This window comes from Echiichthys vipera (assembly GCF_963691815.1).
Source record: "Echiichthys vipera genome assembly, chromosome: 19".
Taxonomy (NCBI): Eukaryota; Metazoa; Chordata; class Actinopteri; order Perciformes; family Trachinidae; genus Echiichthys; species Echiichthys vipera.
In genome coordinates, this window is record NC_139844.1 from 17574873 (window position 1) to 17597916 (window position 23044).

At 40.2% G+C, this 23044-nt stretch overlaps 2 protein-coding genes across 2 annotated transcripts; both read right to left on the reverse strand.

Moving 5' to 3' along the window:
- Positions 1-459: 459 nt before the first annotated feature.
- On the reverse strand, positions 460-12504 carry prkg3 (protein kinase cGMP-dependent 3; the record flags this gene model as incomplete). Its single annotated transcript, XM_083934626.1, has 21 exons — positions 460-546; positions 2229-2304; positions 2513-2575; positions 2865-2981; positions 3275-3438; positions 3630-3771; positions 4046-4135; positions 4227-4363; positions 5594-5705; positions 5840-5884; positions 6013-6060; positions 6222-6287; positions 7943-8031; positions 8154-8231; positions 8540-8603; positions 8729-8834; positions 8991-9104; positions 11121-11287; positions 11467-11593; positions 11721-11783; positions 12417-12504. The coding sequence occupies 21 exons, from the start codon at positions 12502-12504 to the stop codon at positions 460-462; spliced, it is 2043 nt and encodes a 680-aa protein (XP_083790752.1).
- A 5802-nt stretch (positions 12505-18306) lies between these two features.
- On the reverse strand, positions 18307-22879 carry LOC310961915 (phospholipase ABHD3-like; the record flags this gene model as incomplete). Its single annotated transcript, XM_083934210.1, has 9 exons — positions 18307-18857; positions 19189-19354; positions 19444-19492; positions 19585-19758; positions 19953-20065; positions 20908-20953; positions 21107-21289; positions 21433-21593; positions 22760-22879. 9 exons carry the CDS (start codon positions 22877-22879, stop codon positions 18652-18654), a joined length of 1218 nt encoding a protein of 405 aa, XP_083790336.1. The 3' UTR covers positions 18307-18651.
- Positions 22880-23044: the final 165 nt, after the last annotated feature.

A 23044-nucleotide genomic window follows, 5' to 3' on the forward strand; every position in this document is an offset into this window, starting at 1 on the left:
CAATAAACATTGGAGTACAGTACAGATATGACGTCAGTTTTGATTTTATTGTTAGGTGTAGAGAGCCTTTGATACAGATTGTACAATATGAAGTTTTGTTGTTGTGGTTTTCAGTTAGCGAGCACATCAACCCATGTTTTATTCTAATGAGTGAAGAGTGTTGTACGGATGATGTTACTAACACTTCCTGCACTAGATTTGGGAACATCTTGTCCCAGCACCTCCTCATATTTTTGTCCCTTTTCCATCCTGATGGTTGTCTCTCTATGGCAACAGAGAGGCTTTCATAAACATTTGGGAAGCGATGATTCCCTGCAGTTCCACTCTAATTTAATCATCAAATTAGGATGAAAAGTTATGTTTTGTTGATATGAGGCACCGTCATGTTTTGAGGACATTTTCTTGATTTGGCTCCATATTTGAGTGATGTGGGCAACTCTTGATCCTCTGTCAAATATATCAGAAGTCACGGTCCCAACCAGAGAACTCCTCCTCCGCTTTCGTCTGATCAAGAGGGAAACGATCAAAGTTGATGTAGCAGGGGCCCTGAACGAGGAAAAAAATATAGTTAATTGAAAATTGCGGATGTATTTGATCACAATCCTGTGAAACCATGACTCATTAGAAACAGTCCGTCCTTCACAGCATTTTTCTTCTATGGAAATAGAAGCTCTAAAGTCAAAGGCCGTGACGACCTGTTCAGCTTCTCACTATAAATAACGATGTCCTACAAGAACCTGGCTGATTTTATTTACTGTTCCTATCGTATCTACAAAAATGAATGCACTATTTATTTCATAAATAACCCATTTAATCATGAGCCAGGATGTGCAGGGCTGCCTTGGAGCCTCGGGCTACAAAGAGGATGTAGGGAGGTCAGGGTGGATGGATAGGTCCACAAACATTCACCCAGGAGACCACTGTTTGTGTCCCACATGAAAGCAAAAGTCGACTGAATTATTTTAACTTACTTTTTCTCATGTAAAGTACGTACTTAACTAATATTGCATGAAGGTTACGTACCAAATGTGCTTATTGTAACCCAGACCATCTTTTCGTAAACCTTCAAACGAGTTTTGGTTCCTAAACAGCTTCTGTAATACACATGCTTGTGCACAAGGACCACTCCCACTAAACATTGGAGGTCAGATAGACGTGCAGATCATGTCTGTATTGGGTCCATCGGTCCATGACCAATTCTGGGTACGGGTACAGATCTGGTTTACATTTATTTGGAGGTATATGACCGGTGTAGGAAATGTACATGTTATAGACGTCCAAATGATGTTTTATTTGTTATTTTACATTTTCCTTTTTTTATTAACTGGTTTATTTTGAATAATCAAGTTATTTATATATGAATATACGTATTTTTGCATTTATCCGTTAGTTTTATTTGGAAATGCAATTTGTGGAAAATAATTTCATGGTAGCCCATCCACCTTATTATCACAGACCTCTCCAACAGTCAAATACTACCGAGCCAGAAAATGCAGGTCAGGAGCAACAAGCTAATGTTAGCACCTCTGCTAGTAGCAAACAACCTGTTGCTATAGTTGCAGTTGCTAAGCTGTGGCTCAGGTTGTAGAGGGGCAAAGCCCGGGGGGTCCGCAGTTCGATCCCTGCCCTGCCGTGTGTCATGATTGTTGTGTCCTTGGGCAAGACTCTTGCAGACACCAACCTTTTCAATCCGAATGTTATATGTTTGATTATTATAGAAGTAGTCTAAAATTAGTCTACGGCCACATTTGGACTTTATACAGCCCTTACGTTATCAACATTAGACATTTGGTAAACAATGAACGACCCCTTCAGTGGACCAAAATTGGATTTCCAAAAATAAGATAGAAAATATGTGACTCCGACGTCCCATTGCGCAGAAGGCTCACTCATACACATGAAAAAGTGTGCATAACTTTTTGTACAATACCATGCGAACCGTTATGGCTAAGCTGACATGAACACGCATTATGGTTGGACAGTTCAGCTTATTTGATACGAGATATTTTGTGTGAACAAATCTTAAATTCCTATTAAATAATATCAAAGGATGTTTGATTCCAAAATGTAACTTTGATTGTTGCACCTTCAGTGATGCATATTCAGTGTTTTAACAGGTACTGAAGATTTGAAAACACGTTCGAAAGGGTTTTTAAAATGACTGGAAGTGAGTCATGCTCTGTTTTCTTAAAACCACACATAAAAACTCAGCTAGTGGTTTGACTTGCCTTGCGTATGAGCCGGACTGTGGGGGCGTCAAGTTGACCCACACGCAGCTTGTGCCAGTTCATACTGCTGAACCACCTGAAGGCAAAGAGGAGAGCGACAACAGGTCAAACATATTGAGATATGACTCACACTCTTAAGCTCAAACTGTAAAGGCAAGAAAATAAACACCTTGATCAAATAAAACTAACTAGTGAATACTACCTGTGTTCAACCAAGCATCACGAGGTATCACACACATTTTAACTAAATAACAACCGTACATGTGACGTGTTGCCATGGTTACCTGTGATGCCGGACATCTTTGATTCCATTCTTGGTGTTTCCTAACCTCTGACCCGGCCGCGGTCTACACACAAAAAACACGAGACATCATTCACACAGATGACTTTTACATCCAACCTTCTATATTTTCACGAGATTCACTTTTCAAGAGCTTTGCATTCAAAAAACTTTGCAGATTACAGTATTTTCCATAATTAATAATCTCAGATAGACTCAAGTCTCTGTCATTTTCACATAAACATAATCCAACTCTATTTTATGACAAAAGTTATTCAGGGAACAGGGAGTTCATTTTTGAATGAATACAGCGTTATCAGTATGTGATCAAAATGCAGTCAGTTTATATGTTTCACCTGCACAGTTTGCTGATGATGGACTTGGCTGCCTCACTCATGTACGGTGGATACTTGGGCACACCGTCCAAAATCTTGGCATAAATCTTCTGAGGCTCTGAACTCGAAAAGGGAGGGCTGACAGGTCAAAAAGAGAGAAGAGTGATTAATGTTTGGACAAGCAGTCAGTCGAGTTGCTGTTGGGTAACCTGAACAGCTTCTGGGTTGTGTCAGACATATTTCCCTGCTGCCATCTACTGGTTAACATTTGTGTGACTCTCTTGTGACATGAAATCCCTGAATCATTGAATCACTCTTTGGCTTAAAAATGAAAACCGTAGGTCATTTATTATTATAAGCTTGTCTGATATGAACCATATATGACATCAGAAATTCTTGTTTTTAAATAAGGGTAGGAGTATTGGAGTTACCTTCCCACCAATAGCTCAAAGATTAGGACGCCGAGGGACCAAAAGTCAACCGCAAAGTCGTGCCCCTGGTTCTTGATGATCTCTGGGGCCATGTACTCAGGAGTACCCACAAATGAGTAGGTTTTCTCACCACGCACCAACTCCTTGGCAAAACCAAAGTCCACCTGTAGAGAGACACGCACACACACACACACACACACACACACACACACACACACACACACACACACACACACACACACACACACACACACACACACACACACACAGATACTTTATAATTTGCATACCAGCAGCAACAAAAGTGAGTTTAGAGAGTTCAGAAATGGACGCACATACGTAGATAAGCACTCACTAGTTTGACGTAGCCCTTTACGTCCAGCATCAGGTTCTCAGGCTTCAGGTCTCTGTACATGATGTTCTTCTTATGGAGGTAGGCATAGGCCTCCACCACACAGGCCGTGCAGAACGTAGCCATGGGCTCGTCAAAACGCCCTCTGAAATCACAGGGACATGAACGGTTCGAACACCTCTCCAACCGACCCCTTTGCTCGCTTAAATATGCTTTCAATACGTTTAAATAGCAATAAATCACATTTTCTTACCAATTAAAGTATCACAGAATTGTGCAGCAGTGGGGAAATAAAACATCCTGTCTTTTATAATATCTCACTGGTTTACAATGAGGAATACCCGTGTAACACCACAATATTCTGCTTGAACAAACAAACATCTAAAAAAAGAAATGAGTCGTTGTCTGTGTTTTCTCACACTTCTTTGAGTTTGGTCCAGATCTCTCCTCCAGCACAGAACTCCATGACCATGTAGATGTATCGTGTGTCTTTAAAAGCTGCATGAAGTCTGCAGAGAGAGGATGGGAACGTAGGATTAAAGACCGACTGACACCTCCGAGTTCTCCGTACATTATATTCATTCATATATAGACGGATACCTGACGATGAAGTCACACTGGATGGCTTTAAGGATCTTCTTCTCAAACAACATGTGCTCTTCCTGTCTCTTGGAAACAATGTGCTTCTTGCTGACTCGCTTCATGGCGTAATATTTCCCATGATTCACTGTGGTCATCTTAGAATGACAGCAAAACAATGATCGTCACTAAACTATAAGGGCTAAATGTCTTGAGTTTGTATGAATATTTGGATGGCAGTAGTAATCTTAAACCCCAACAGCCAATTTCTCAACGCACAATTTAGCTGATAGATTAATTCAACTGAAACAGAAAAAACAGGAGAAAGTTTTGGTAAAACTTGAAAAGTAAAATGGAAATGTGTTTTCCCTGAATATGGTATTCATATTTTTTATTTCTATACTCTAGACTATTATTTATAGGTTGAACTCTTTTACGGCAACTTCCTGCATACTCTGGCTAGCCATCAAGACGTGGTTGAACTATTAACGGAGAAATCCAGGAGAGTGGCTAAGAGCCAGACGTTGCCAACAGTGATTAACTCAGGGCAGTACGATGAAGACATTAAAACTTCTTTTTTAACCACTAATACTTCTAAAAATAACAGCAAACCTCTGCAGTAGCATGATAAGAGTCCCTACACAGAAAACAAAGCACCAGTGGGCTCTTTCCTTTGGGATTGACTTTGCTAATCGACTTGAATGAACTTAACTATGAGAGGAGCTGGTACCGGGGCCAGTAGGTAAGTCTTTCAAAACACTTTTTTAATAAACTCTGGGCTCCCGCACTACGTTGTTGATGCTTTGTTTTATGTGTAGGTACACTTATCATGCTGCTGCAGAGGTTTGCTGTTATTTTGAGCAGTATTAGTGCTTAAAAAAGCTGTTTTAATGCCTTCACTTTGCTGCCAAGAGCTAATCAGTGTTAGACACGTCTGGCTGTTGGCAGCTCTCCCGTATTTTTCCATTAATAGTTGTTACACAAAAGAACTGTCTCGATGGTTTATTTGATGTACTTAAGTGCCGAAAAAAACACAGGGTGATTGATTTTGTGCTGGGAATACACTTTAAGGATTGTATGAAAATGATTAGGGAAGAGTGGGATGAATATGTGTTTTTTCATTTTTGAAGAGATGCATTTATAAAAAGCAGAGATGCGTCTTTTTCCCTCGTCCCTGATTGATTTTTTTTTCTTTTTAATCCATAAATCCACAATTGCGTTTATGTGACTGGGGTTCAGTCAAATGTATTTTAACCAGAAGAAAACATGGTCAAAAATAATTTCTACAGACACAAAGAGATGACAACAATCCACATATGGATTTAAAGAGAAAAAAAAAACAGCAAATAACAGTGCTATTACAACAAGAAACACACAAATACACTCACCAGCTCAACACGGCCAAACCCTCCAACTCCAAGCGTGACCGGATCTCCTTGGTATCGACCCTCCTGATACTGCATAGGGACCAGGTCCTTGAACCTCAGAGTGGAGCCGGGACTAACCGGGACAGACGGAGAACTTTAAACTAATGCCATTAAATTTCGAGGAACTCATGTGTGTGATTCAAATTGATTGTGTCACATCTTTCAGGCTGCATCCACCGAGCCTTGTAATCTTCCACAACCACTCACCTCGAGTTTTCTGGAGCTGCCTTTGCCTCCTGCAGCACTTTGGAGCTAGGAGTTTAAAAAGAAACAAAAGAAAAAACAAATATAATGCATGATTATATCACACATTAGACTATTCTCACTCAACCCTTTAAAGATTCCTGGTTATAAAACGAGATGTGTTGTGTCGTACGTACTCGTCAAACAGCTCGAGGTGTTCTATGGGAATTGTCTCTTCAAATACCCTGAAGAGAAAGGAATCGTTAGACAAACTGTGTAGATCAGAGAAAGTACACATCCAGGAGCAAACAGTGCAAACAAGGCTACGGTGACAGAGAACAATTTCTCCCTGGGAGCAACAGCCCGACCTAAGAGGAACATCAATTTAGTGTCGAGTCACACTCACTCCTTGTCGATGGAGAAGCAGGTAACAGGGCCGTCAGCACTGCAAGTTGCAGTTCTCAAGACTTCCCTGCAAGAGGAAAAACAGTGCACATGTGAACTCAGAAAAACTGTATATCATTACTGTACATGCATTTGTCAACACCTCAGTGGGAATTTTTCTGTGGTCCGGCCCAAATGTCTGGTGTGGAGATCCAGGTATTTAACCTCTCACAAGGCCGTTGATGTCACTGGAACCCTTTGTGCTCCAAGTGCCAACGACCGTCGTTTGAGTGACAATCGTTGGTGGGAAGTCGGTTTCTACTTTGTTAATGCTCTATTGAGTCTTAACGACAGTCGTTGGAGTTACAGGAGGCCATTTGTGAACAGTTGTTCTTTGAGGGTAGATTGTTGAATTTCCTGGAAAAGCTTTGCATTCACGCTTGACCTCGATGACATCTTGCATATCGAAAGTTTAATCAAGCTACAAAAAATCAACTTAATTAATACAGCTACGGCAGATGATTTCTTGTTGTTCCGGCTTTTAAAGCGCATTAATATACGTGGATACGAAAAAAGTAATTTAATTTAAAAAAAGTAAAATTTATTTATTTATTCATTGATCTTTCTGTTACGCAAATCTGCATCTTAACAATAACCGGGACGCATTTGCCTTTAATAAAAAGCTGATATCAACCTTGGTAGGAGTTCAGTCTGTAGGTGACTCGGCTGGGAACTGTGTGGACCATGCATTGAGTGTGAACTGGTGGCTGGAGAGGTGCCAGTTCATCTCCTGGTCACTGCGGAGGTGCTGTTAAGAAAGGCACCGAACTGCTCGGGGCGCCGATCTATTTGGCAGCCCCCTCGCTCGGACATCTCTCCATTAATTGCATGTATATAGGTCCTGTTTGTGCATGTGTGTGTGTAACATGTTTAATAACAGAGTGAAAAAATTGAATCTCCCCTTGCGGGAATTCTTCTTCTTCTTCTCTTTATGTAATAAAGCCAATGACTCTTTATTGTACCGTAGATTATACAATATCTCTTAATTAGTTGTGTTTTTATGCAGCACCAGCTACAAATTTGCTAAAAAAGATTTTAACTGTTTAATTTGCAATATGTTTGGAATTTCCTACTCTGTACTTCTGTCGATTGCATACAGTAATGTAAAGTAAAGTAAAGTATGTGAAATACCGATGTTTTTACAATGCCACATGCACTAACACGCACACACGGCCAGATTGTCTATCAGAACAAACAACAGAGAAACTCAGATTACACACAGAGCGAGAGTGACTCCACTGTATCATTTCACAGAAAATAGTTGTTGCTGCAGCTGCTCTAATAATGTTCTGAATGTTGAGTACAGTGCATTTTAAAGATCCGAACCACCCAGATAGATAATAGATAGATAGCCAGATAACAGCCTTTTCCCCCTGTTGAGGTCAAGGAGAAGGTACTAGATCCACCAGGACAGCACTGAGAGGCTCAGGAGGAGCTTCTACATTCAGGCCACTAGGACCCTAAATGAGGACACGATTGATTGCTTGATTGCTTGATTGCTTGATTGCTTGATTGATTGATTGATTGATTGATTGATTGATTGATTGATTGATTGATTGATTGATATTTTGTGACCATAATGTCAGAGATGACAGCTGTGAAAAAAGATGGTGCACAGAGCAGCGGATGTTGCAGTAGGCTCCATCAGATGCCCTCAGGCGTGTGTTGTGTTGCCATGGTTACCGTATAAGGGCCTGTTCCCCGAAATGCTCCCCTTTTCCCATCCTACGAATCTGCTTCTGGTGTCCACTCACATTCTTAGTCACCAGGACCTGAGGAGGAAGCACGCGTGGGAGGGAGGAAGAGATAATGAGAGCGTATGTGTGCTGTATACACACACCAGCTGGTGCAGTGCACTGACTTTTTTTTTTTTTTAAATTAGACACCACAGTACCTCTCCTTTAAGGATGATGTAGAATGTGTTTGCTTCTGTTCCTTCTCGAACAATAACATCTTTGTCCTGGTACTTCACCTGAGGCAAACCAGACAAAACGAATAGAGAAATAAAGATCATTTCCATAGACTGACAAATCAAATATTTGTCTTAAAGTTTGAGGTCTACAGGACAGCAAAGCCACAAATATTACACTTGAGATGCTGATAAACATAAACTATATCAGCATCTAAGGAACAGGTGGAGGTTTAGTGTTCTGCTCAAGGGCACACTGGCAGTGTACAGGATTGTCCGTACTCCATATTTTGACTTCTGCTGTGTTTTCACATGAGTAACAGTCACTTGTAGCACTCCACAAGTCCACAGTGGGACATCTAAGAACACACCTCCTCCATAGAGTCGATGATTTTGGACAGCTGGACATCATTCAGGTCCTTCAGAGTGCGTGACCTGTGACAGCATACGAAACATATTTAGATATAGTTGTTATATGGTCCACTAAGCCATGAAAATGACATAAGAGGACACCACCAAATCAAACAGGATATTACTTGCTGCAGAGTTTCTAAACTCACGTCTTCAGGAAGCCCATGAGCTGCTCCCGTTTCTTCTTGGACTTGTTGGTTATGATCGTCCTGTAGGTCTGTCGCTCCATGCACCACAGACGCACTGCTGTCTTTGCTGCAACAAGTGAAAGATGAAAAAAGACTATGAAGTGTGGCTTTCCTATTATTAGAAAAGAGTGCAAGGGGCTGTTATGGACTTGAATTAAAGACAACTGAAATATCATTATTATACCTGCATGTACTTCCAGGTTGCATCATGACAGGGACTGACCTTTGACTGTTGCTGTCCGTTTGCAGTTGTACAGGATGGCCAGCTCCCCGAACACATCACCAGTGGTTAGGCTGCGGAGGTTTCTGCCTGCCTGGGTGACACGAAGCTCACCGACTAAAAGGTGGAAGGTAAAGAAAGTGTGTATATATTGTAAATATATTTTCAGCATATGATATAAGTATAAGTAATAGTACTGATGTTTTTTTTAAATAACAGGTTTTCAAATCACAACAGAGAGCTTTTAGTCTAAGAGGAGATTCTTGGACGGGGCATAGAAAATGAGAAACGTAGCCCACCCTCCAGTACCATTAAATGATAGAGTGATGTTTGTAGATCATTTTTAGGTATGATGTACTATGGTCCCCACAAACTATGCTTATTTGCCCTTAACAGCAAATAAAATTACAAAAGTATTGTTTTAATAGACACAATGACATCAAAATCAGAATATATACTAGTAGTGGTAGCATCTTTATTTCCTGACGCTTGCCAGTAATTTTAATGTTGCCCGGGAAAGGGAAGTTTGGGGTCCCCTGCTAAAGCTGCTGCCCTCGCGACACGACCCCGGATAAGCGGATGAAGATGAGATGAGATGAGATGCCAGTAATTTCTGCGTTTCCATAACAACCGTTGGCAAGGAAACCTTGCAACAACTGTATACAAAGGAAATTGTACCCCATTTGGCATAAATTTGAAGTTTACACAGCTGGTTCAATAACATTATTCAAAGGCGAAGAAATGTAGTCAGTTCATTGTTTAGGTACTATAAGGATTGAGTAGGTTTATTTTCAGTCATCGACACAGTGAAAACATGTTAAAATTGGAAAAGGCATACATTATCTATGTTGAATAAAGATTATATTAGGCTTCTTGCATGAGTCATAAAAAAATGTAAACTTACTATCCCGACAAATTATGCTAATGTGCCCTCAATCATCAGAGGACAATATGCAGATCCCATGTGGTTGACGAACTGATGTCTAATCAAGAGGAAGTTGATAAGAGGATGATTCTTCACGCCTCTGCAGGTCTTGAATCATAACTCAGTCCCCTGACACTGACGTTGCAGTAATGGCATCCCCTCTCTAAAACACACAGATGATGTCCTATCATCAAGTGTTTAATTTTGCACATATTTCAGATCGTTTCTTTCTCCCTAGTAAATGTCATTTTTAGTCTGCCACAAAATGTATCCCCTCTCTATCCGGCTGTTAAGAAGTGACGTGACGCCCTTTCAAAACAGGATTTACGGGTCCAAGCCGGTCCAAGCCTTGTATTTCTACAATGTCGCAGTGCCCTGTTCCCCTTTGTTTAACCAGATCTGAGTTTCATCATTTAACGTCTTTCTTATCAATGAAAAAGGTGTTGACGTTAGAGGGGGTTGTAGTTGTTCACATTTTCGGCCGTTGTGTTTGTTTCGTTTCTACCGAGCGTTTGGACCCGGAAATCGTATTTTGAAATAGTGTTGCGTTACATTTAACAGCCAGATAATTCAGTGATGCCATGCTACCATCATTTTTTTTTTTCAGATCATAACTAATAAAGCTGGTGAATATGGAGAGGTTTCAGGGACACAAATGCTTACAGGCTGGGTTTTCTGTTACTTTCAATCTGCATCAAAAATCATCCCCTCTCTAAAATGGACAGATGATGTCCTAACATCAAGTGTTTAATTTTGCACATATTTCAGATCGAACCAGTAACATTGGTAAATATAGAGAAGTGTCTTCTTTCCTTTCTTGGCAACGGTTGTCATGGGAACTGAGGAGTTGCTGCTCTGTAACTTTTTAAGTATCTACAACTCAAATGCACGTAATGTTATCTGAATTTAACATAGATAACCTATGCCTTCCTGTTGCTATGGAGGTTTGTACGATGTCGACGGCTGAAAATAAACATCCTTATAGAACCTGAAAAAAAGAGGTGTGACAAGATATTTCTCATCAAGGTGAAAAGCTGTCTTGCGATATCAGTACATAAGTGCATAAACAGACCCGGACCATAGTACATCAGACCTAAAAATGTTCTACAGACATCAGGCTAAACATTAGAACTTTAAATGAAATCCTCAGTCACACACAAGCATACGCACACGCACACACACACACACACAAACACACATGTCCGCACCTGCTACTATGTACATGCTGTCTCCTTCAGTGCCCTCTTTAATGACGTCATCCCCCGGTTTGAAGTTAAATACTGCTAAGAGATCCACCATCATGGCTGTTTGCTCATCATCGAGACGGCTCAGGAAGTCATTCTTCTGGATGGCTTTGATGATGAGATTTGTCTCACTGATGATGGGAAGTAAGAAAAGTCAACTTGATCTAAGGTCATTGAAATTTCAGGGGGTTGCACACAACATGCAAACCCATCATACATTATTAAGGTGTTTGACGTGTGCAAGAGAGGATTCACTACAATGGGAGCCTTACTTAAACTGGATATTCTGTAATCAGCACTGATTACCAACCTGGCAGTTTTCTTGACCCTCATGCGTGCGATCTCCAGGGTCTCGGGGATTGGTTCCGAGGCAATAACAGCCGCACGACTCTTCCTGACCTCTGGGTCGATCTCATTACCGCTCTGAGGAGGAAATTCTGAGACAGACAAACAGAGGACCGCAAAAAGAGGGTTAACTACTGTAAATAGTTGCAGCTGAATGTTGAATCAAAGGCCAGAATTGAATCAAAGTCCCTGTCCCTGGTGCCTGTGATGGCCTTTTACCCAGATCATGATATTGACCATGCAGCTCCTGCAAAGTTTTTTCTTTCTCCTGCAGTCGTCGTTCTATGAGGATAAAAGCAGAGAGACATTCAATGGACAAAACATCATCACAAGGACTGTGCTGCTATAGTGTGTGTGACAAGACTCGTTGCTCGTGGGAGTAACATTACGCACAGGTATCGTAGCTTCATCAAGACGTCACTTGTGCGATTACTGTGTGCTAAGTCTTACTAATTAGGTATTTTCAGTCTTATACTTGTGTTATGACTAAGGTCAGACAGGCATTCTTATATATTTGATAATGCCCTAAATCAATAAAGGCATCTTAACTACACCCTTGCTGGGTGCAAGTGTGCTTGAAGTAAGTCCAGTCCCTGTGGCTTCTGTTTTTCCTAAGTTTTTCTACGACTTCTTGCCTCTTTTAAGTTGAAAAACAGCATACTTGTAATGGTATGGTATAGTTCAAATGGGATCCAAATATTATTTGTCAACTACTGTATATTGTTTCTGGAGAAAGGTCCCTTGGTGGTTAAGCTGGAGAGGAGGGACTTTGCCTCTCTGTTAGTGGTGACTTTATGCCCTTTATGCCCTTTATTACTATATCATAGCTGGATATGGTCACAACCCAGCTGTGACATTGGGTGTGATCACATGTGAAGTTATTCTATAATGTCATATAGTTATGACTGTACTCACCCAGGTCTTTGTTTTGCCTCTGCAGCTCCTCGTTGATCATACATTGTTTTTCTAGCTGCTGCTTCAGCTCCTCTAGTTGCTTCTCCATGACTACTGGGGGGGAAACAGGCAAATGAATAAAGATATATAGAGATAGATAGATAAATAGATAGATAGATAGATAGATAGATAGATAGATAGATAGATAGATAGATAGATAGATAGATAGTTAGATAGATAGATAGATAGATAGATAGATAGATAGATAGATAGTTAGATAGATAGATAGATAGATAGATAGATAGATAGATAGATAGATAGATAGATAGATAGTTAGATAGATAGATAGATAGATAGATAGATAGATAGATAGATAGATAGATAGATAGACAGACAGACAGACAGACAGACAGACAGACAGACAGACAGACAGACAGACAGACAGACAGACAGACAGACAGACAGACAGACAGACAGACAGACAGACAGATAGATAGATAGATAGATAGATAGATAGATAGATAGACAGACAGACAGACAGACAGACAGACAGACAGACAGACAGACAGACAGACAGACAGACAGACAGACAGACAGACAGACAGATAGATAGATAGATAGATAGATAGATAGATAGATAGATAGATAGATAGATAGATAGATAGATAGATAGATAGATAGATAGATAGATAGATAGATAGATAGATAGATAGATGGATAGATATACATACAGAGTGAAGAAAAACTGCAGTGCAATCCAGGGTAGGCAGGTGAGTTTAAATGATGCATCTGAACAAACCATACAGTACCAAACATGCTGATATTTGTGGGCACTCACAGACATAATATTTCAACTGCATGTAACTATGCTGATGCCTTTTTCACAAGCCACTGAACTCTACTGCACTGCCTGCACACAGCAAGAGCCCCGCTGAATAATGAACACTAATGATAGACAGTCAACAGGGTGCTTTCTGAATGCTGTCACACCCTACCAGCTTGTGCTAAAGATCTATGAGTGTACCTCACAGCACAGAACCTGTCAAAATAAAACAAATCCTTCCTCATCAGCTCACTTATTGCAGGCTGTATGTGTATTTCTTTATTCTCTCTGCTTGTGTGCTTCAACACTAATGTGTGATAACAACCTCTGCTGTATAATGTAGTGTTAAAGGTCGCATATTATGCTCATTTTCAGGTTCATACTTGTGTATTTTGAGTTTGTACCAGAGGTTTACATACTTAAATGTTCAAAAAGCAGTTTATTTTTACATACTGTCTGTCTGGATATACCTGTATTCAACCTCTGTCTGAAAGGCTCTGTGAAACGTTTCCGGGTCTTCTGAATCTGCACTCTCGTCACTGTAGCAGCACTTTCTACCTATATTTGGTGTGGTTGTGACATCACAACCGTGCAGAAGTCCTGACGGCTCGTTTAAAGACACAGTTTCTTAAAACGGGCTGTGTGCATTTCTCTGTGGATTTAGCGTTTTGATTCTTTCATAGTGTCTATATAGCACCAGTTTATGTAAACCTGCTTGATAATAAAATTAAAAAAAAACATATAGATTTCACTTTTTACAATATGGGACCTATAAGTTTGAGAGTGGAACAAACCTAGCCACAAATGAATCGAATTGTTAAGATAAACACACTTCACATCCGCTATCTTTTTGTCAAATGACCTGTACACAAAAGCCTTGACAACAAGGCCCCTCAACTATTTGAACTTAACTAAGAAGTTAATGGAAAGATATTTGCATGCCAAACATTACAATCAATACAAACACAGGGTTACCGAACCAATATCCTAAACAAACACATCAGTAAAGCCAGAGTCGGATGATCATCACATCATCACATGACCACCCCCAGTTACCGCTGCCTCACCCTGAACATTGGACGGCTCACAGATTAGACCTATTGTTACAGCGAATCATAAAGTCACGGAGCAAAGCCCAACAGACTGTGATGGAAAAAAGGAAAATGGCTCCTGTTCCACTAATAAAGAGGATTGTTTCTTTAATACAGGACCGGACGGAAGGTGTTACTGACAAGAGTTGGATAGTGACATTGGACCCTTGAAAAGAAAACGTCTTTACAGCAGTCGCCTAGATTGGATGTGATATCTTCTATTACACCAATGATTCACTATCAACAACAATGTGATAATAAAGTTCAGTCCACAACACACTGCAACTGTAGTGCCAGGAGTTAATAAGCCTGGGCTGCAGGAAAGACAAAGCGTGATGGTCATTAAACTTTTACAAACAACATAATGGCGACAAAAAAATATGTAACTATAGGTACTAGACAGTTTGCCTTGAGGAGTTTTATTCACCTGTCTGTCTCTCGCACACACACACACACACACACACACACACACACACACACACACACACACACACACACACACACACACACACACACACACACACACACACACACACACACACACACACCACACACACACACACACACACACAGAGTGAGACAAAGCTGATGACAAACACTATTTGCAATCTTTCGAGGAACTTGCAGCTATAAAGAGAGACAACCAGGGAAGATTGGGATGATAACCTTTAGTACCTGCTGGTCAACATTTGATGAAGAAAACCCCCTCTTAGTTTAACTCTTTTAGCCCTGGATGACTGGAAAATAAGGAGCTGCATGCTGCTTGTTGTACATTGGGTGTTTTATTATTTTATTTTGTGGATGCAACTACTACGAAATATTGAGAAATTCCAGGTACTTTTCTCCTCTTAAAGACTATCAAGTTTGACACATATTTTTAACACTGATCACTGGAGGCTGGTGACATTCCCATGAATGAAATGACATTTGCAGAGACAATAAAAAAGGGTATTTGTGTCAGCTTGTCAAGCTGAACATGTTGTACAGATCCCCATACACTGATACAGGCGGTAGCCTATACTCCATACTGTCTCATTACTAATTCATGTCCAAGTGTAACTACAGCTGAATTCTCATTAGATGCTCTGTAATAGAAACCTGGAGAGAGCATGTGTGCAGTCTGTGTTTAAGATGCACTCCTTAACTGGCTATTAGGGATTTCTGGCACATGCACATAATCACCTTTTATCTTCATGGATTTGTGATGGCAACAACTGTAATACCTCAATGAGCAAAGCCATGAAAAAAAGGCATATTCCGCTGTTAACAAGTCTGTAAAGGTAAGAACCTGTACTTTAAGGACATTAATCCACTTGCTGAAACATCCAACTGCTACAGTCAAAATGGCATGTTAACAGAGTCACACTCACCTGCAGGCTACGTGTGGATCAGGAGAGTAGATCAATGTCTGTCCAGCCTATAAAGGCCGCATGGACCATAGGAGCCAAATAATCACCCTGGACTGCTCACCAAGATCCACTCTCAGCTGTAAGATATGCTGTGTGTTCAATATCTGAGATCTGCTTGACCCCCAGACACACCTGAACAGATTAAAAACATGCAGCCTCCCTGGCATTGCTTCCCCTTCTTACAACGCCATGTCTGCTCTCCAGCTTTCACTATTTTTACTTCTCTATTACAGCACTCTGTCTTTCTCTCTTTCTCTGTCTGTCAATCTCAGCAGCTCCGGTGTTGAATCATTAACGATAACCTGGGGCTCCTCCCATCACACCAGGTAGAGGTATAGGAGGAGGAAGAGGAGGAAGAGGAGGAAGATAGACCGGAGAGAAAGTCGGCGTGTGAAACTCAATGCTTAACTGCTAAAATGCACATTTTAACTAGATTTGTTTGTGTGATTTAAATGCATTTTATTGTTGCCTCTCAAACAGAATCTGTGTAACGTGTTGATGTCTTTTTTTTTAACTTTAAAACATAGAAATGCAATATGGATTTTTGAATTCTGTGACATTTAGCAGATATTAATTCCTGACCCGAGTGAGTAAACAATGAGAAAGTCATTGTAAAAGGTGACAGAATGGGGAAGTGGATTGGAACGCTTTCTTTCACCTTGATATTTTTCTAAACTGGTGACTGAATAGTTTTTCAAGGCAACCAGGCCAACTCTGATTACATCTGAAGTGTCTACTTCATTAGATTCCTATTTTTCCACAGAGTAAATGCCACTGAATATTTTCCAGGCCGCAGCCTCATTAAATGAATCTAAATGAGGCTGAAGGGTTAGCATTGTGACAGAGGGCGTGGGCCTTTTATTGTTGGCAGTTAATTATTGATACTCTGTCTGGTTAATCAACGACATTAACGACCCCGCAATGGGAGATAAAAGGTTTTCCAGAACCGTAGCGAACTCGGTGACAGGCAGTGCATGTGTTATGACATTTTTCCATTAGGACCAACATGGTGATGTGTGTGTTAACCAAAACAAACCCAGGCTGATTTACAGTGTGTGTTGCAATTGACCACAGCCACCGACTGATGTGGATGAGTTCATATTATAGACATCATCAGTTTACAGTCACTTCAAGATGTAAAAATCGCAAACAGAGATGAAAGTTTGATCTACGGCCATTCTTTAATTCAAGTGTAATTTAAATAAACAAAAACCAAATAGACAGTTAGTAATGCCCAAGGTTCTTTCATGTGAAGGGTCACAATCTTAACTGAGATTGTAAACACGAATGTGACAGTGGCATACTCAAGTGAAACTGAAAATTGAAAACACAGCAAATAAAGGCAAGTGAAAGTGGTCTGCAACATCTGCAAAGAGCCGATGAGCAGATAAGCGCAACAAGCCAATAATAAATAAATAATACCTTGGTATGGGTATTATAAAACGGTGCGTTTGTATCATCAGTGCACTGTTGGTGATACACACAACCTTGTACATATTCTGGACCCATTTGAAAAGACATTCAGCACACACACATACTGAGCTGGTTCTTGTACAAATCAGTGATTCAATTCAAACCAGATTACCTCCTATGACGACAACACATCAAAAACATTATCATGTGGCCTGAAAGCGGCCACAGCAGACTTCACAGACATTCTTTTACGTCGCCAGTTTCTCCAAACATCAATGTGCGTCAGTGACAACCAAAAGGCAGATTTACAACACACGCAAATTCAGAAGCACTCGCTATTAAATTATTGACAGCAGGTGCAAACCCCTTAAGTTACTTTTGCACATTCACCTCTGATGTATTGCATAATTTACATTGCGACCAAGCACACTTCAAAAGCATATACAAGCATACGATACTTTTCCACTTTTACATTGAACTGATTTCAGTTATTTTGCTTTTAAAATCTACAACTTGGACCATAATTCTATTTCACGATACCACAGTCTTTTCTTCATGGCAGATTTGTGTAATCCGGCTGTGCAGGCGTTTTCAAGGGTTGACAGTTCCAACAACTGAACTGTTAGTAGGACTACCTCAGAGGGTGGTATGCATTGAGAAATTGCATGTAAAGTATGCATGCAGGGCTAAAAACATATAATCCTGTAAGGAAAACAGGCAGCAAAATCAAAGTAGCTTATGAGGCCAAACAAACAGCACATCTGTGTTATTGTTCTAGTTTTCACATTCAAGTTCCTCTATTGAATACTCCATTCTGATTGGTCAATTATACAGCATTCTATGCTGTTATTTAATAGTACACTATTTCTATGTATAACATACTGTCATGTACACAGTTCCTATCATATATTGATTTTAAATCAATAAAATCATTTTAAAATCATGTCAAATTATTGATTTCTTTAGTAAGTAGCCGTGTAAAAAGCTGCATCACCCTGTCAGGGTTGTTATTCGCAGTAATGACCGGCTCTATCCTCTACAAAAGTTTGTTTTCAACACACTCCACAGTGCTCCACGTGAAGTCAGGACGGCGTGTGAGAGAAACAGTATGTTTAAAAGCAATTCAGTCTATTTGACTTATTTCAACTCATGCGTATATTGTATTTTTGTGTCCATACAACATTAAATATGAACTTGCAAGATTTCTTTAATACTTAAAAATGTTGTTTCTTTTTAAAACCTTCTTAGATTGCTCATTAAAAGGGAACCTGAGACGATGAGGAGGTAGATTAGCATAGTTGAAGTGAGGTCATGTGATTGTACAATACAGCTGGTCATTCTCTGTGCGAACATGGATGACACGCAACATCGTAGTGAGATAACGGCATGCAAAGCTGGGCAATGCTTTTTTTGTGAACTGCTGTTCAACTGCTGTGATGCCTGTGACTTCATATTCTTCTCAGCTCGCAGTCATTCTGGTAATCAGTGGGGTTCAGTGTACAAACAGAATGACGGGGTGATCAGCTCCTCTGCTCCTCCTTAAAGCCACAGGCGTTCTTAATGTCCTTAGGGTGTTCAAAGGCGGCTTGGACAAACTGGCCAAACAGACGCTCCATGTAGCTCTCACCCCGGGGAAAGAAACCCTGCAGGAAGGCGATGTGTCCGCCATGAGCCGTCAACAACAGGGCGACATTCGGCAGGCTCTTGATGATGGTCAGTGGGAAGGCTGTGCAGACAAAAACAATGACAAAGAGTTGGCGATGCTAAAACATCAGATAGAAAGCTGAAACTGAAATATTAACTGAAAAAAATTTAAAGAGAAACTTCACACTTTGGTACATGCCCCCCCCCCCCCCCCCCCGTTACAAAAAAGCATTCAATCCCGTACACACACTACTACCCTTCATCAATTACATCCAAGTTAAAGTGCAAACATGGAACACGGTGTGGAAATATCTAGGTCTGATCACAAACATTACACTGAAACATCACCATAAGTGGAGAGCTACTGTATATCTGTAAGCCTAACGCAACATCCATCTCCTCCTGTTACTCACCATGTTGGGGAGAGAAGGGGTCATCAGCAGCGTTGAGACACAGGATGGGTACCGCTATATTGGGGAGCTTATTGTCTGGGCTGGCATCGTGGTAATAGTCCGTACAAGATTTATAACCAAACATCAAAGAGGTGAAGCGTTCGTCAAACTCACGGATAGTCTGCGCCTAGAAAGAGAGGGATGAAATGTAAATGAAGAGGGAAGGCCATCACACATAAAGGGAGTTGAGAAACCATGACTAAGAATGGGCCATACCTTTAAGACATTCTCAATATCCACCACATCCTCCAGAACCTTCCTATGCCTTTGAGAAACAGATTTTTTTTTGTTTTCAAATCAGCAACCCGAAATTGTTAAACTAAAGTCAAGAATTTAAGAAACTGCCATATATCTGACCTAGTGACAGCACGACACAGGCCCTTTGTGAGGTATTTGTTGAAGAGCAGCCAGTTGAGTGGTTCTTCCATTGAGGCGGCGGACTTCAGCGCGTTCCAGGGGGCGGAGATGGTGAAACCGGCCACCATTCCTGACTCTGTACGCTTACGGGCTAGGTAGTTTAATAATATCATGCTGTATGGGGTGAAAGAAAAGGAAAAAAATACAGGAAACGACAACAGCAATTTGACAAAAAAGGTAGTAACTAATAAGGGAAGCAAGAGAAAGGAAATAAAGATAGGATACATACCATAAACCATAACAGACCATACATTAGCTTTCTGTTAACAGAGAAATGCAAGCAGTTGGAAACCATTACACTGACTCACCCTCCCATAGACACACCAGCACCAAGCACAGGGGCATGTGGGTAAAGTCCTTTGACATGGCGCACCACACACTCAAGATCTGAGGTATTGGCTGCACAGTAGGTGACAGGCGTCTGAGGCAAGCAGGACAGAGCACAAGCCAGATTCTGTTTGAACTGCTACTACAGATCGCGATATTCTATATCAATCTTATTGTCAAAAAATCCAGTGAAAAGACTAAAACCAAACCTTGATGGTCTTTCAATACTCTGCTAAACTTAACCAACCTGCCTGTTTGTATATATTTAAAAGTTCCATTAACCAGAGACTATCTTTCGATGGTATCATGTCAGCCGTGACACCTAATCGAGCGAGGGGCCTCCCTACCTCCTACCTCCCTTGCTCTGACCACACCCATCTTTGAACTTGACTTTTTCTTTTTTATCTCAACTAAACACCTGTAAAGTTTTGTGACTTTATCTTGTAGAACGAGTGGAGTAAAGTGTCCACAGACAAACAAAATGACAGACAAATACCTAACACAATACGCACACAGACACACAAACGAACAAAGGTGGCTGGTAAAAATGGGACACAAATATATAGTTCAAATTTAAAAAAAGACAAAGTAATTTTTTAAACAGCTGGGAACTGAGTTTTTTAGCAAACATTACTGAAACAGGAGTAAATACTGCCTTTGTTGGGGACTATTTTCAGCCGTGGATAAATTTGGTGCTCGAGTCTAATGAGTATTTACAGTAGTGATACGGTGTGTGACTAGTCAGTGCCCATGTTCATCCTTATGAAGAAACAATAATTATAATTAACAATACTTGATACATTTATTGTTGGTTTTAGTCATTTCATAGAATTTGTTGACAACAAAAAGAAATACTGAATATCCTGAAATATATTTTGGAAAAAGCAGCAGTAGTTAATGTGACCTGATCGTTCATCAGGTGATCGTTGTGCTTACCAACAGTTCTTCCCCTCCGAGCCCTCTGTTGTTGAAGACCACACATCTAGGAAAGAAAAATGTCTCTGAAAACAACTGAAACTTTCCTGCACGACAAATTCAGTTCCGATCGAAGGGACTGAATAGAAATGTTTAGGGTGTTTACATTTCACTTCTGATTCTGGCACACAAATGGCGAGAGATGAGGAGCACAACTGACCTGTAGCCGTGGCGGGTGGCCTGGCTAATGGCATGGAGTACATAGGACTGCTTGCTGTTGCCTGTCAGGCCTGGGAGGATCAGTACAGTGGGGCGGGTAGAGGATTCTGGGTAGGACGCACTGTCCTGATTGTCCACCCAGTCCAGGGAGATCTGACCACCATCAATCGTACGGACCAGCTCACTGAGGGATGAGGGCAGAGTTACTAGTACGCATTAACTTAATCCTATATAAATATATATATTCTGTAGAAAGATAATGAGATGTGTCAGTCAAAAAAGGGCCATAAGACAACAAAGGAGACTTGTGCAGGAGGTTTATCCTACTTGCGATAAGTGACGTGAGGTCTGGACTTGATGAGGGCACAGACCAGGGTTTGAAGCCGGCCTCCCCAGCACCACGGAGTGGGTCTGAAGGCCTCAGCTACGCAAGGACAGTGTTTGTGGAGGAATGCGCTGAAAGCCTGGCCTGAAACCAGGACCGGTGTCTATGAGTAAAGGGACAAAATGAAGGAGCAAAACACATGAATTAGAATAGATTAGCATGTGATGTGGTAAACAGTACAGTGTTAAAAGTATAAACAATCTAGGTAAGAATATGTTGTGTGAAAAAAAACGATTACGCACACTTCCATACTATATGTTTACATAGTTGTTTACATACAACTTGAGTTTGAATATTATGTGGTATTAATTAAACTCACTGAGTAGACAACAGATAATCAAATGAATGTTATTCATCAAGTAAGAATGCCAAACATTTGATTGCAGATGTAAAGATGAGGTGATTTTCTCTATTACTACTACTACTACTACTACTACTATACTTTCTATATCACTGTATATTGGATATTATAGTAATTTTTTCAGGGCTGCTGTTTTCAGTTCTTTTCATGTTTTGTAAACAAACCAAAAAACTATTAGGTCTAACTGAAAAAGATATCAGCTGAATAATCAACAATGAAAATAACTGTTAACCCTTTATTTCAACCTCCTTTTAACATGTTTGTGTTTATAAATGTTAATGTATTTGTTTACAAGTATAGCTCCTCCTGTGAGATCCATTACTTGCATATACAGTTGAAAAAAATAATTAAAAGCTGTTTTTGGTGTGTTCAAAGCTAATAAAGATGTATCATTATGTATAATCACAACTATTTTAAATGGTTTTATCAAGCATTCATGACCACTTTATACAGTTATCATAGTTATAGCAATTACAAGAAACACTTGTTACATGTCCTTTTGACTTCGTTATAAACCATCTATGAGTTGTTCATATGTTATAAATGCTAAATAGAGGTTATAATAAAGTATTAGCAAGTAACCATTAGTTGCTGTGTGGTTAACATTATTATTTTCATAGCAGGACTGTGTGTAAAATAAAGGTAGCGTGTGCAAAAATGTCATCTTAAAGACACACAGCAGAATAAAAAAAATAACATGAAATTAAAGTTTTCAAAATTAAAAAAAGAAAATAAAAATAATAAAATAGTCAAATAAAAATAAATAAAAGGGAAAATAGAGTAAAATTCAATAAATAACAATACATAGATATTTATTGTTGAATAAAAATCATTGAAAAAGATGAAATAGCAAAACAAAGTGGCTGATAGTGCAGTCATTATCGCTACCCTTTACCTCAGTGACTGACCTGACACTTGCGGCCCCACAGATAGCACAATGCGGCCGTGAGGGAGCAGATGAACACCGTGTAAGGTCTGGAAACACACTCCCAATATGTTCTCCATAGCTCCAAATGTGATAAAAACATTGTCTATCTACAGTTAGGCTCACAAGAGCTAACCTGCTAGCTGACGGAATGAACGTTAACGGTCAATTAAATCCTTAGCAACCGGCACAACGGCACAACGGACAGAGACGTGTTTGTTACAGTGATGCCCGACAACCTGCCTTCATCATCAACAGCTAACGGAAA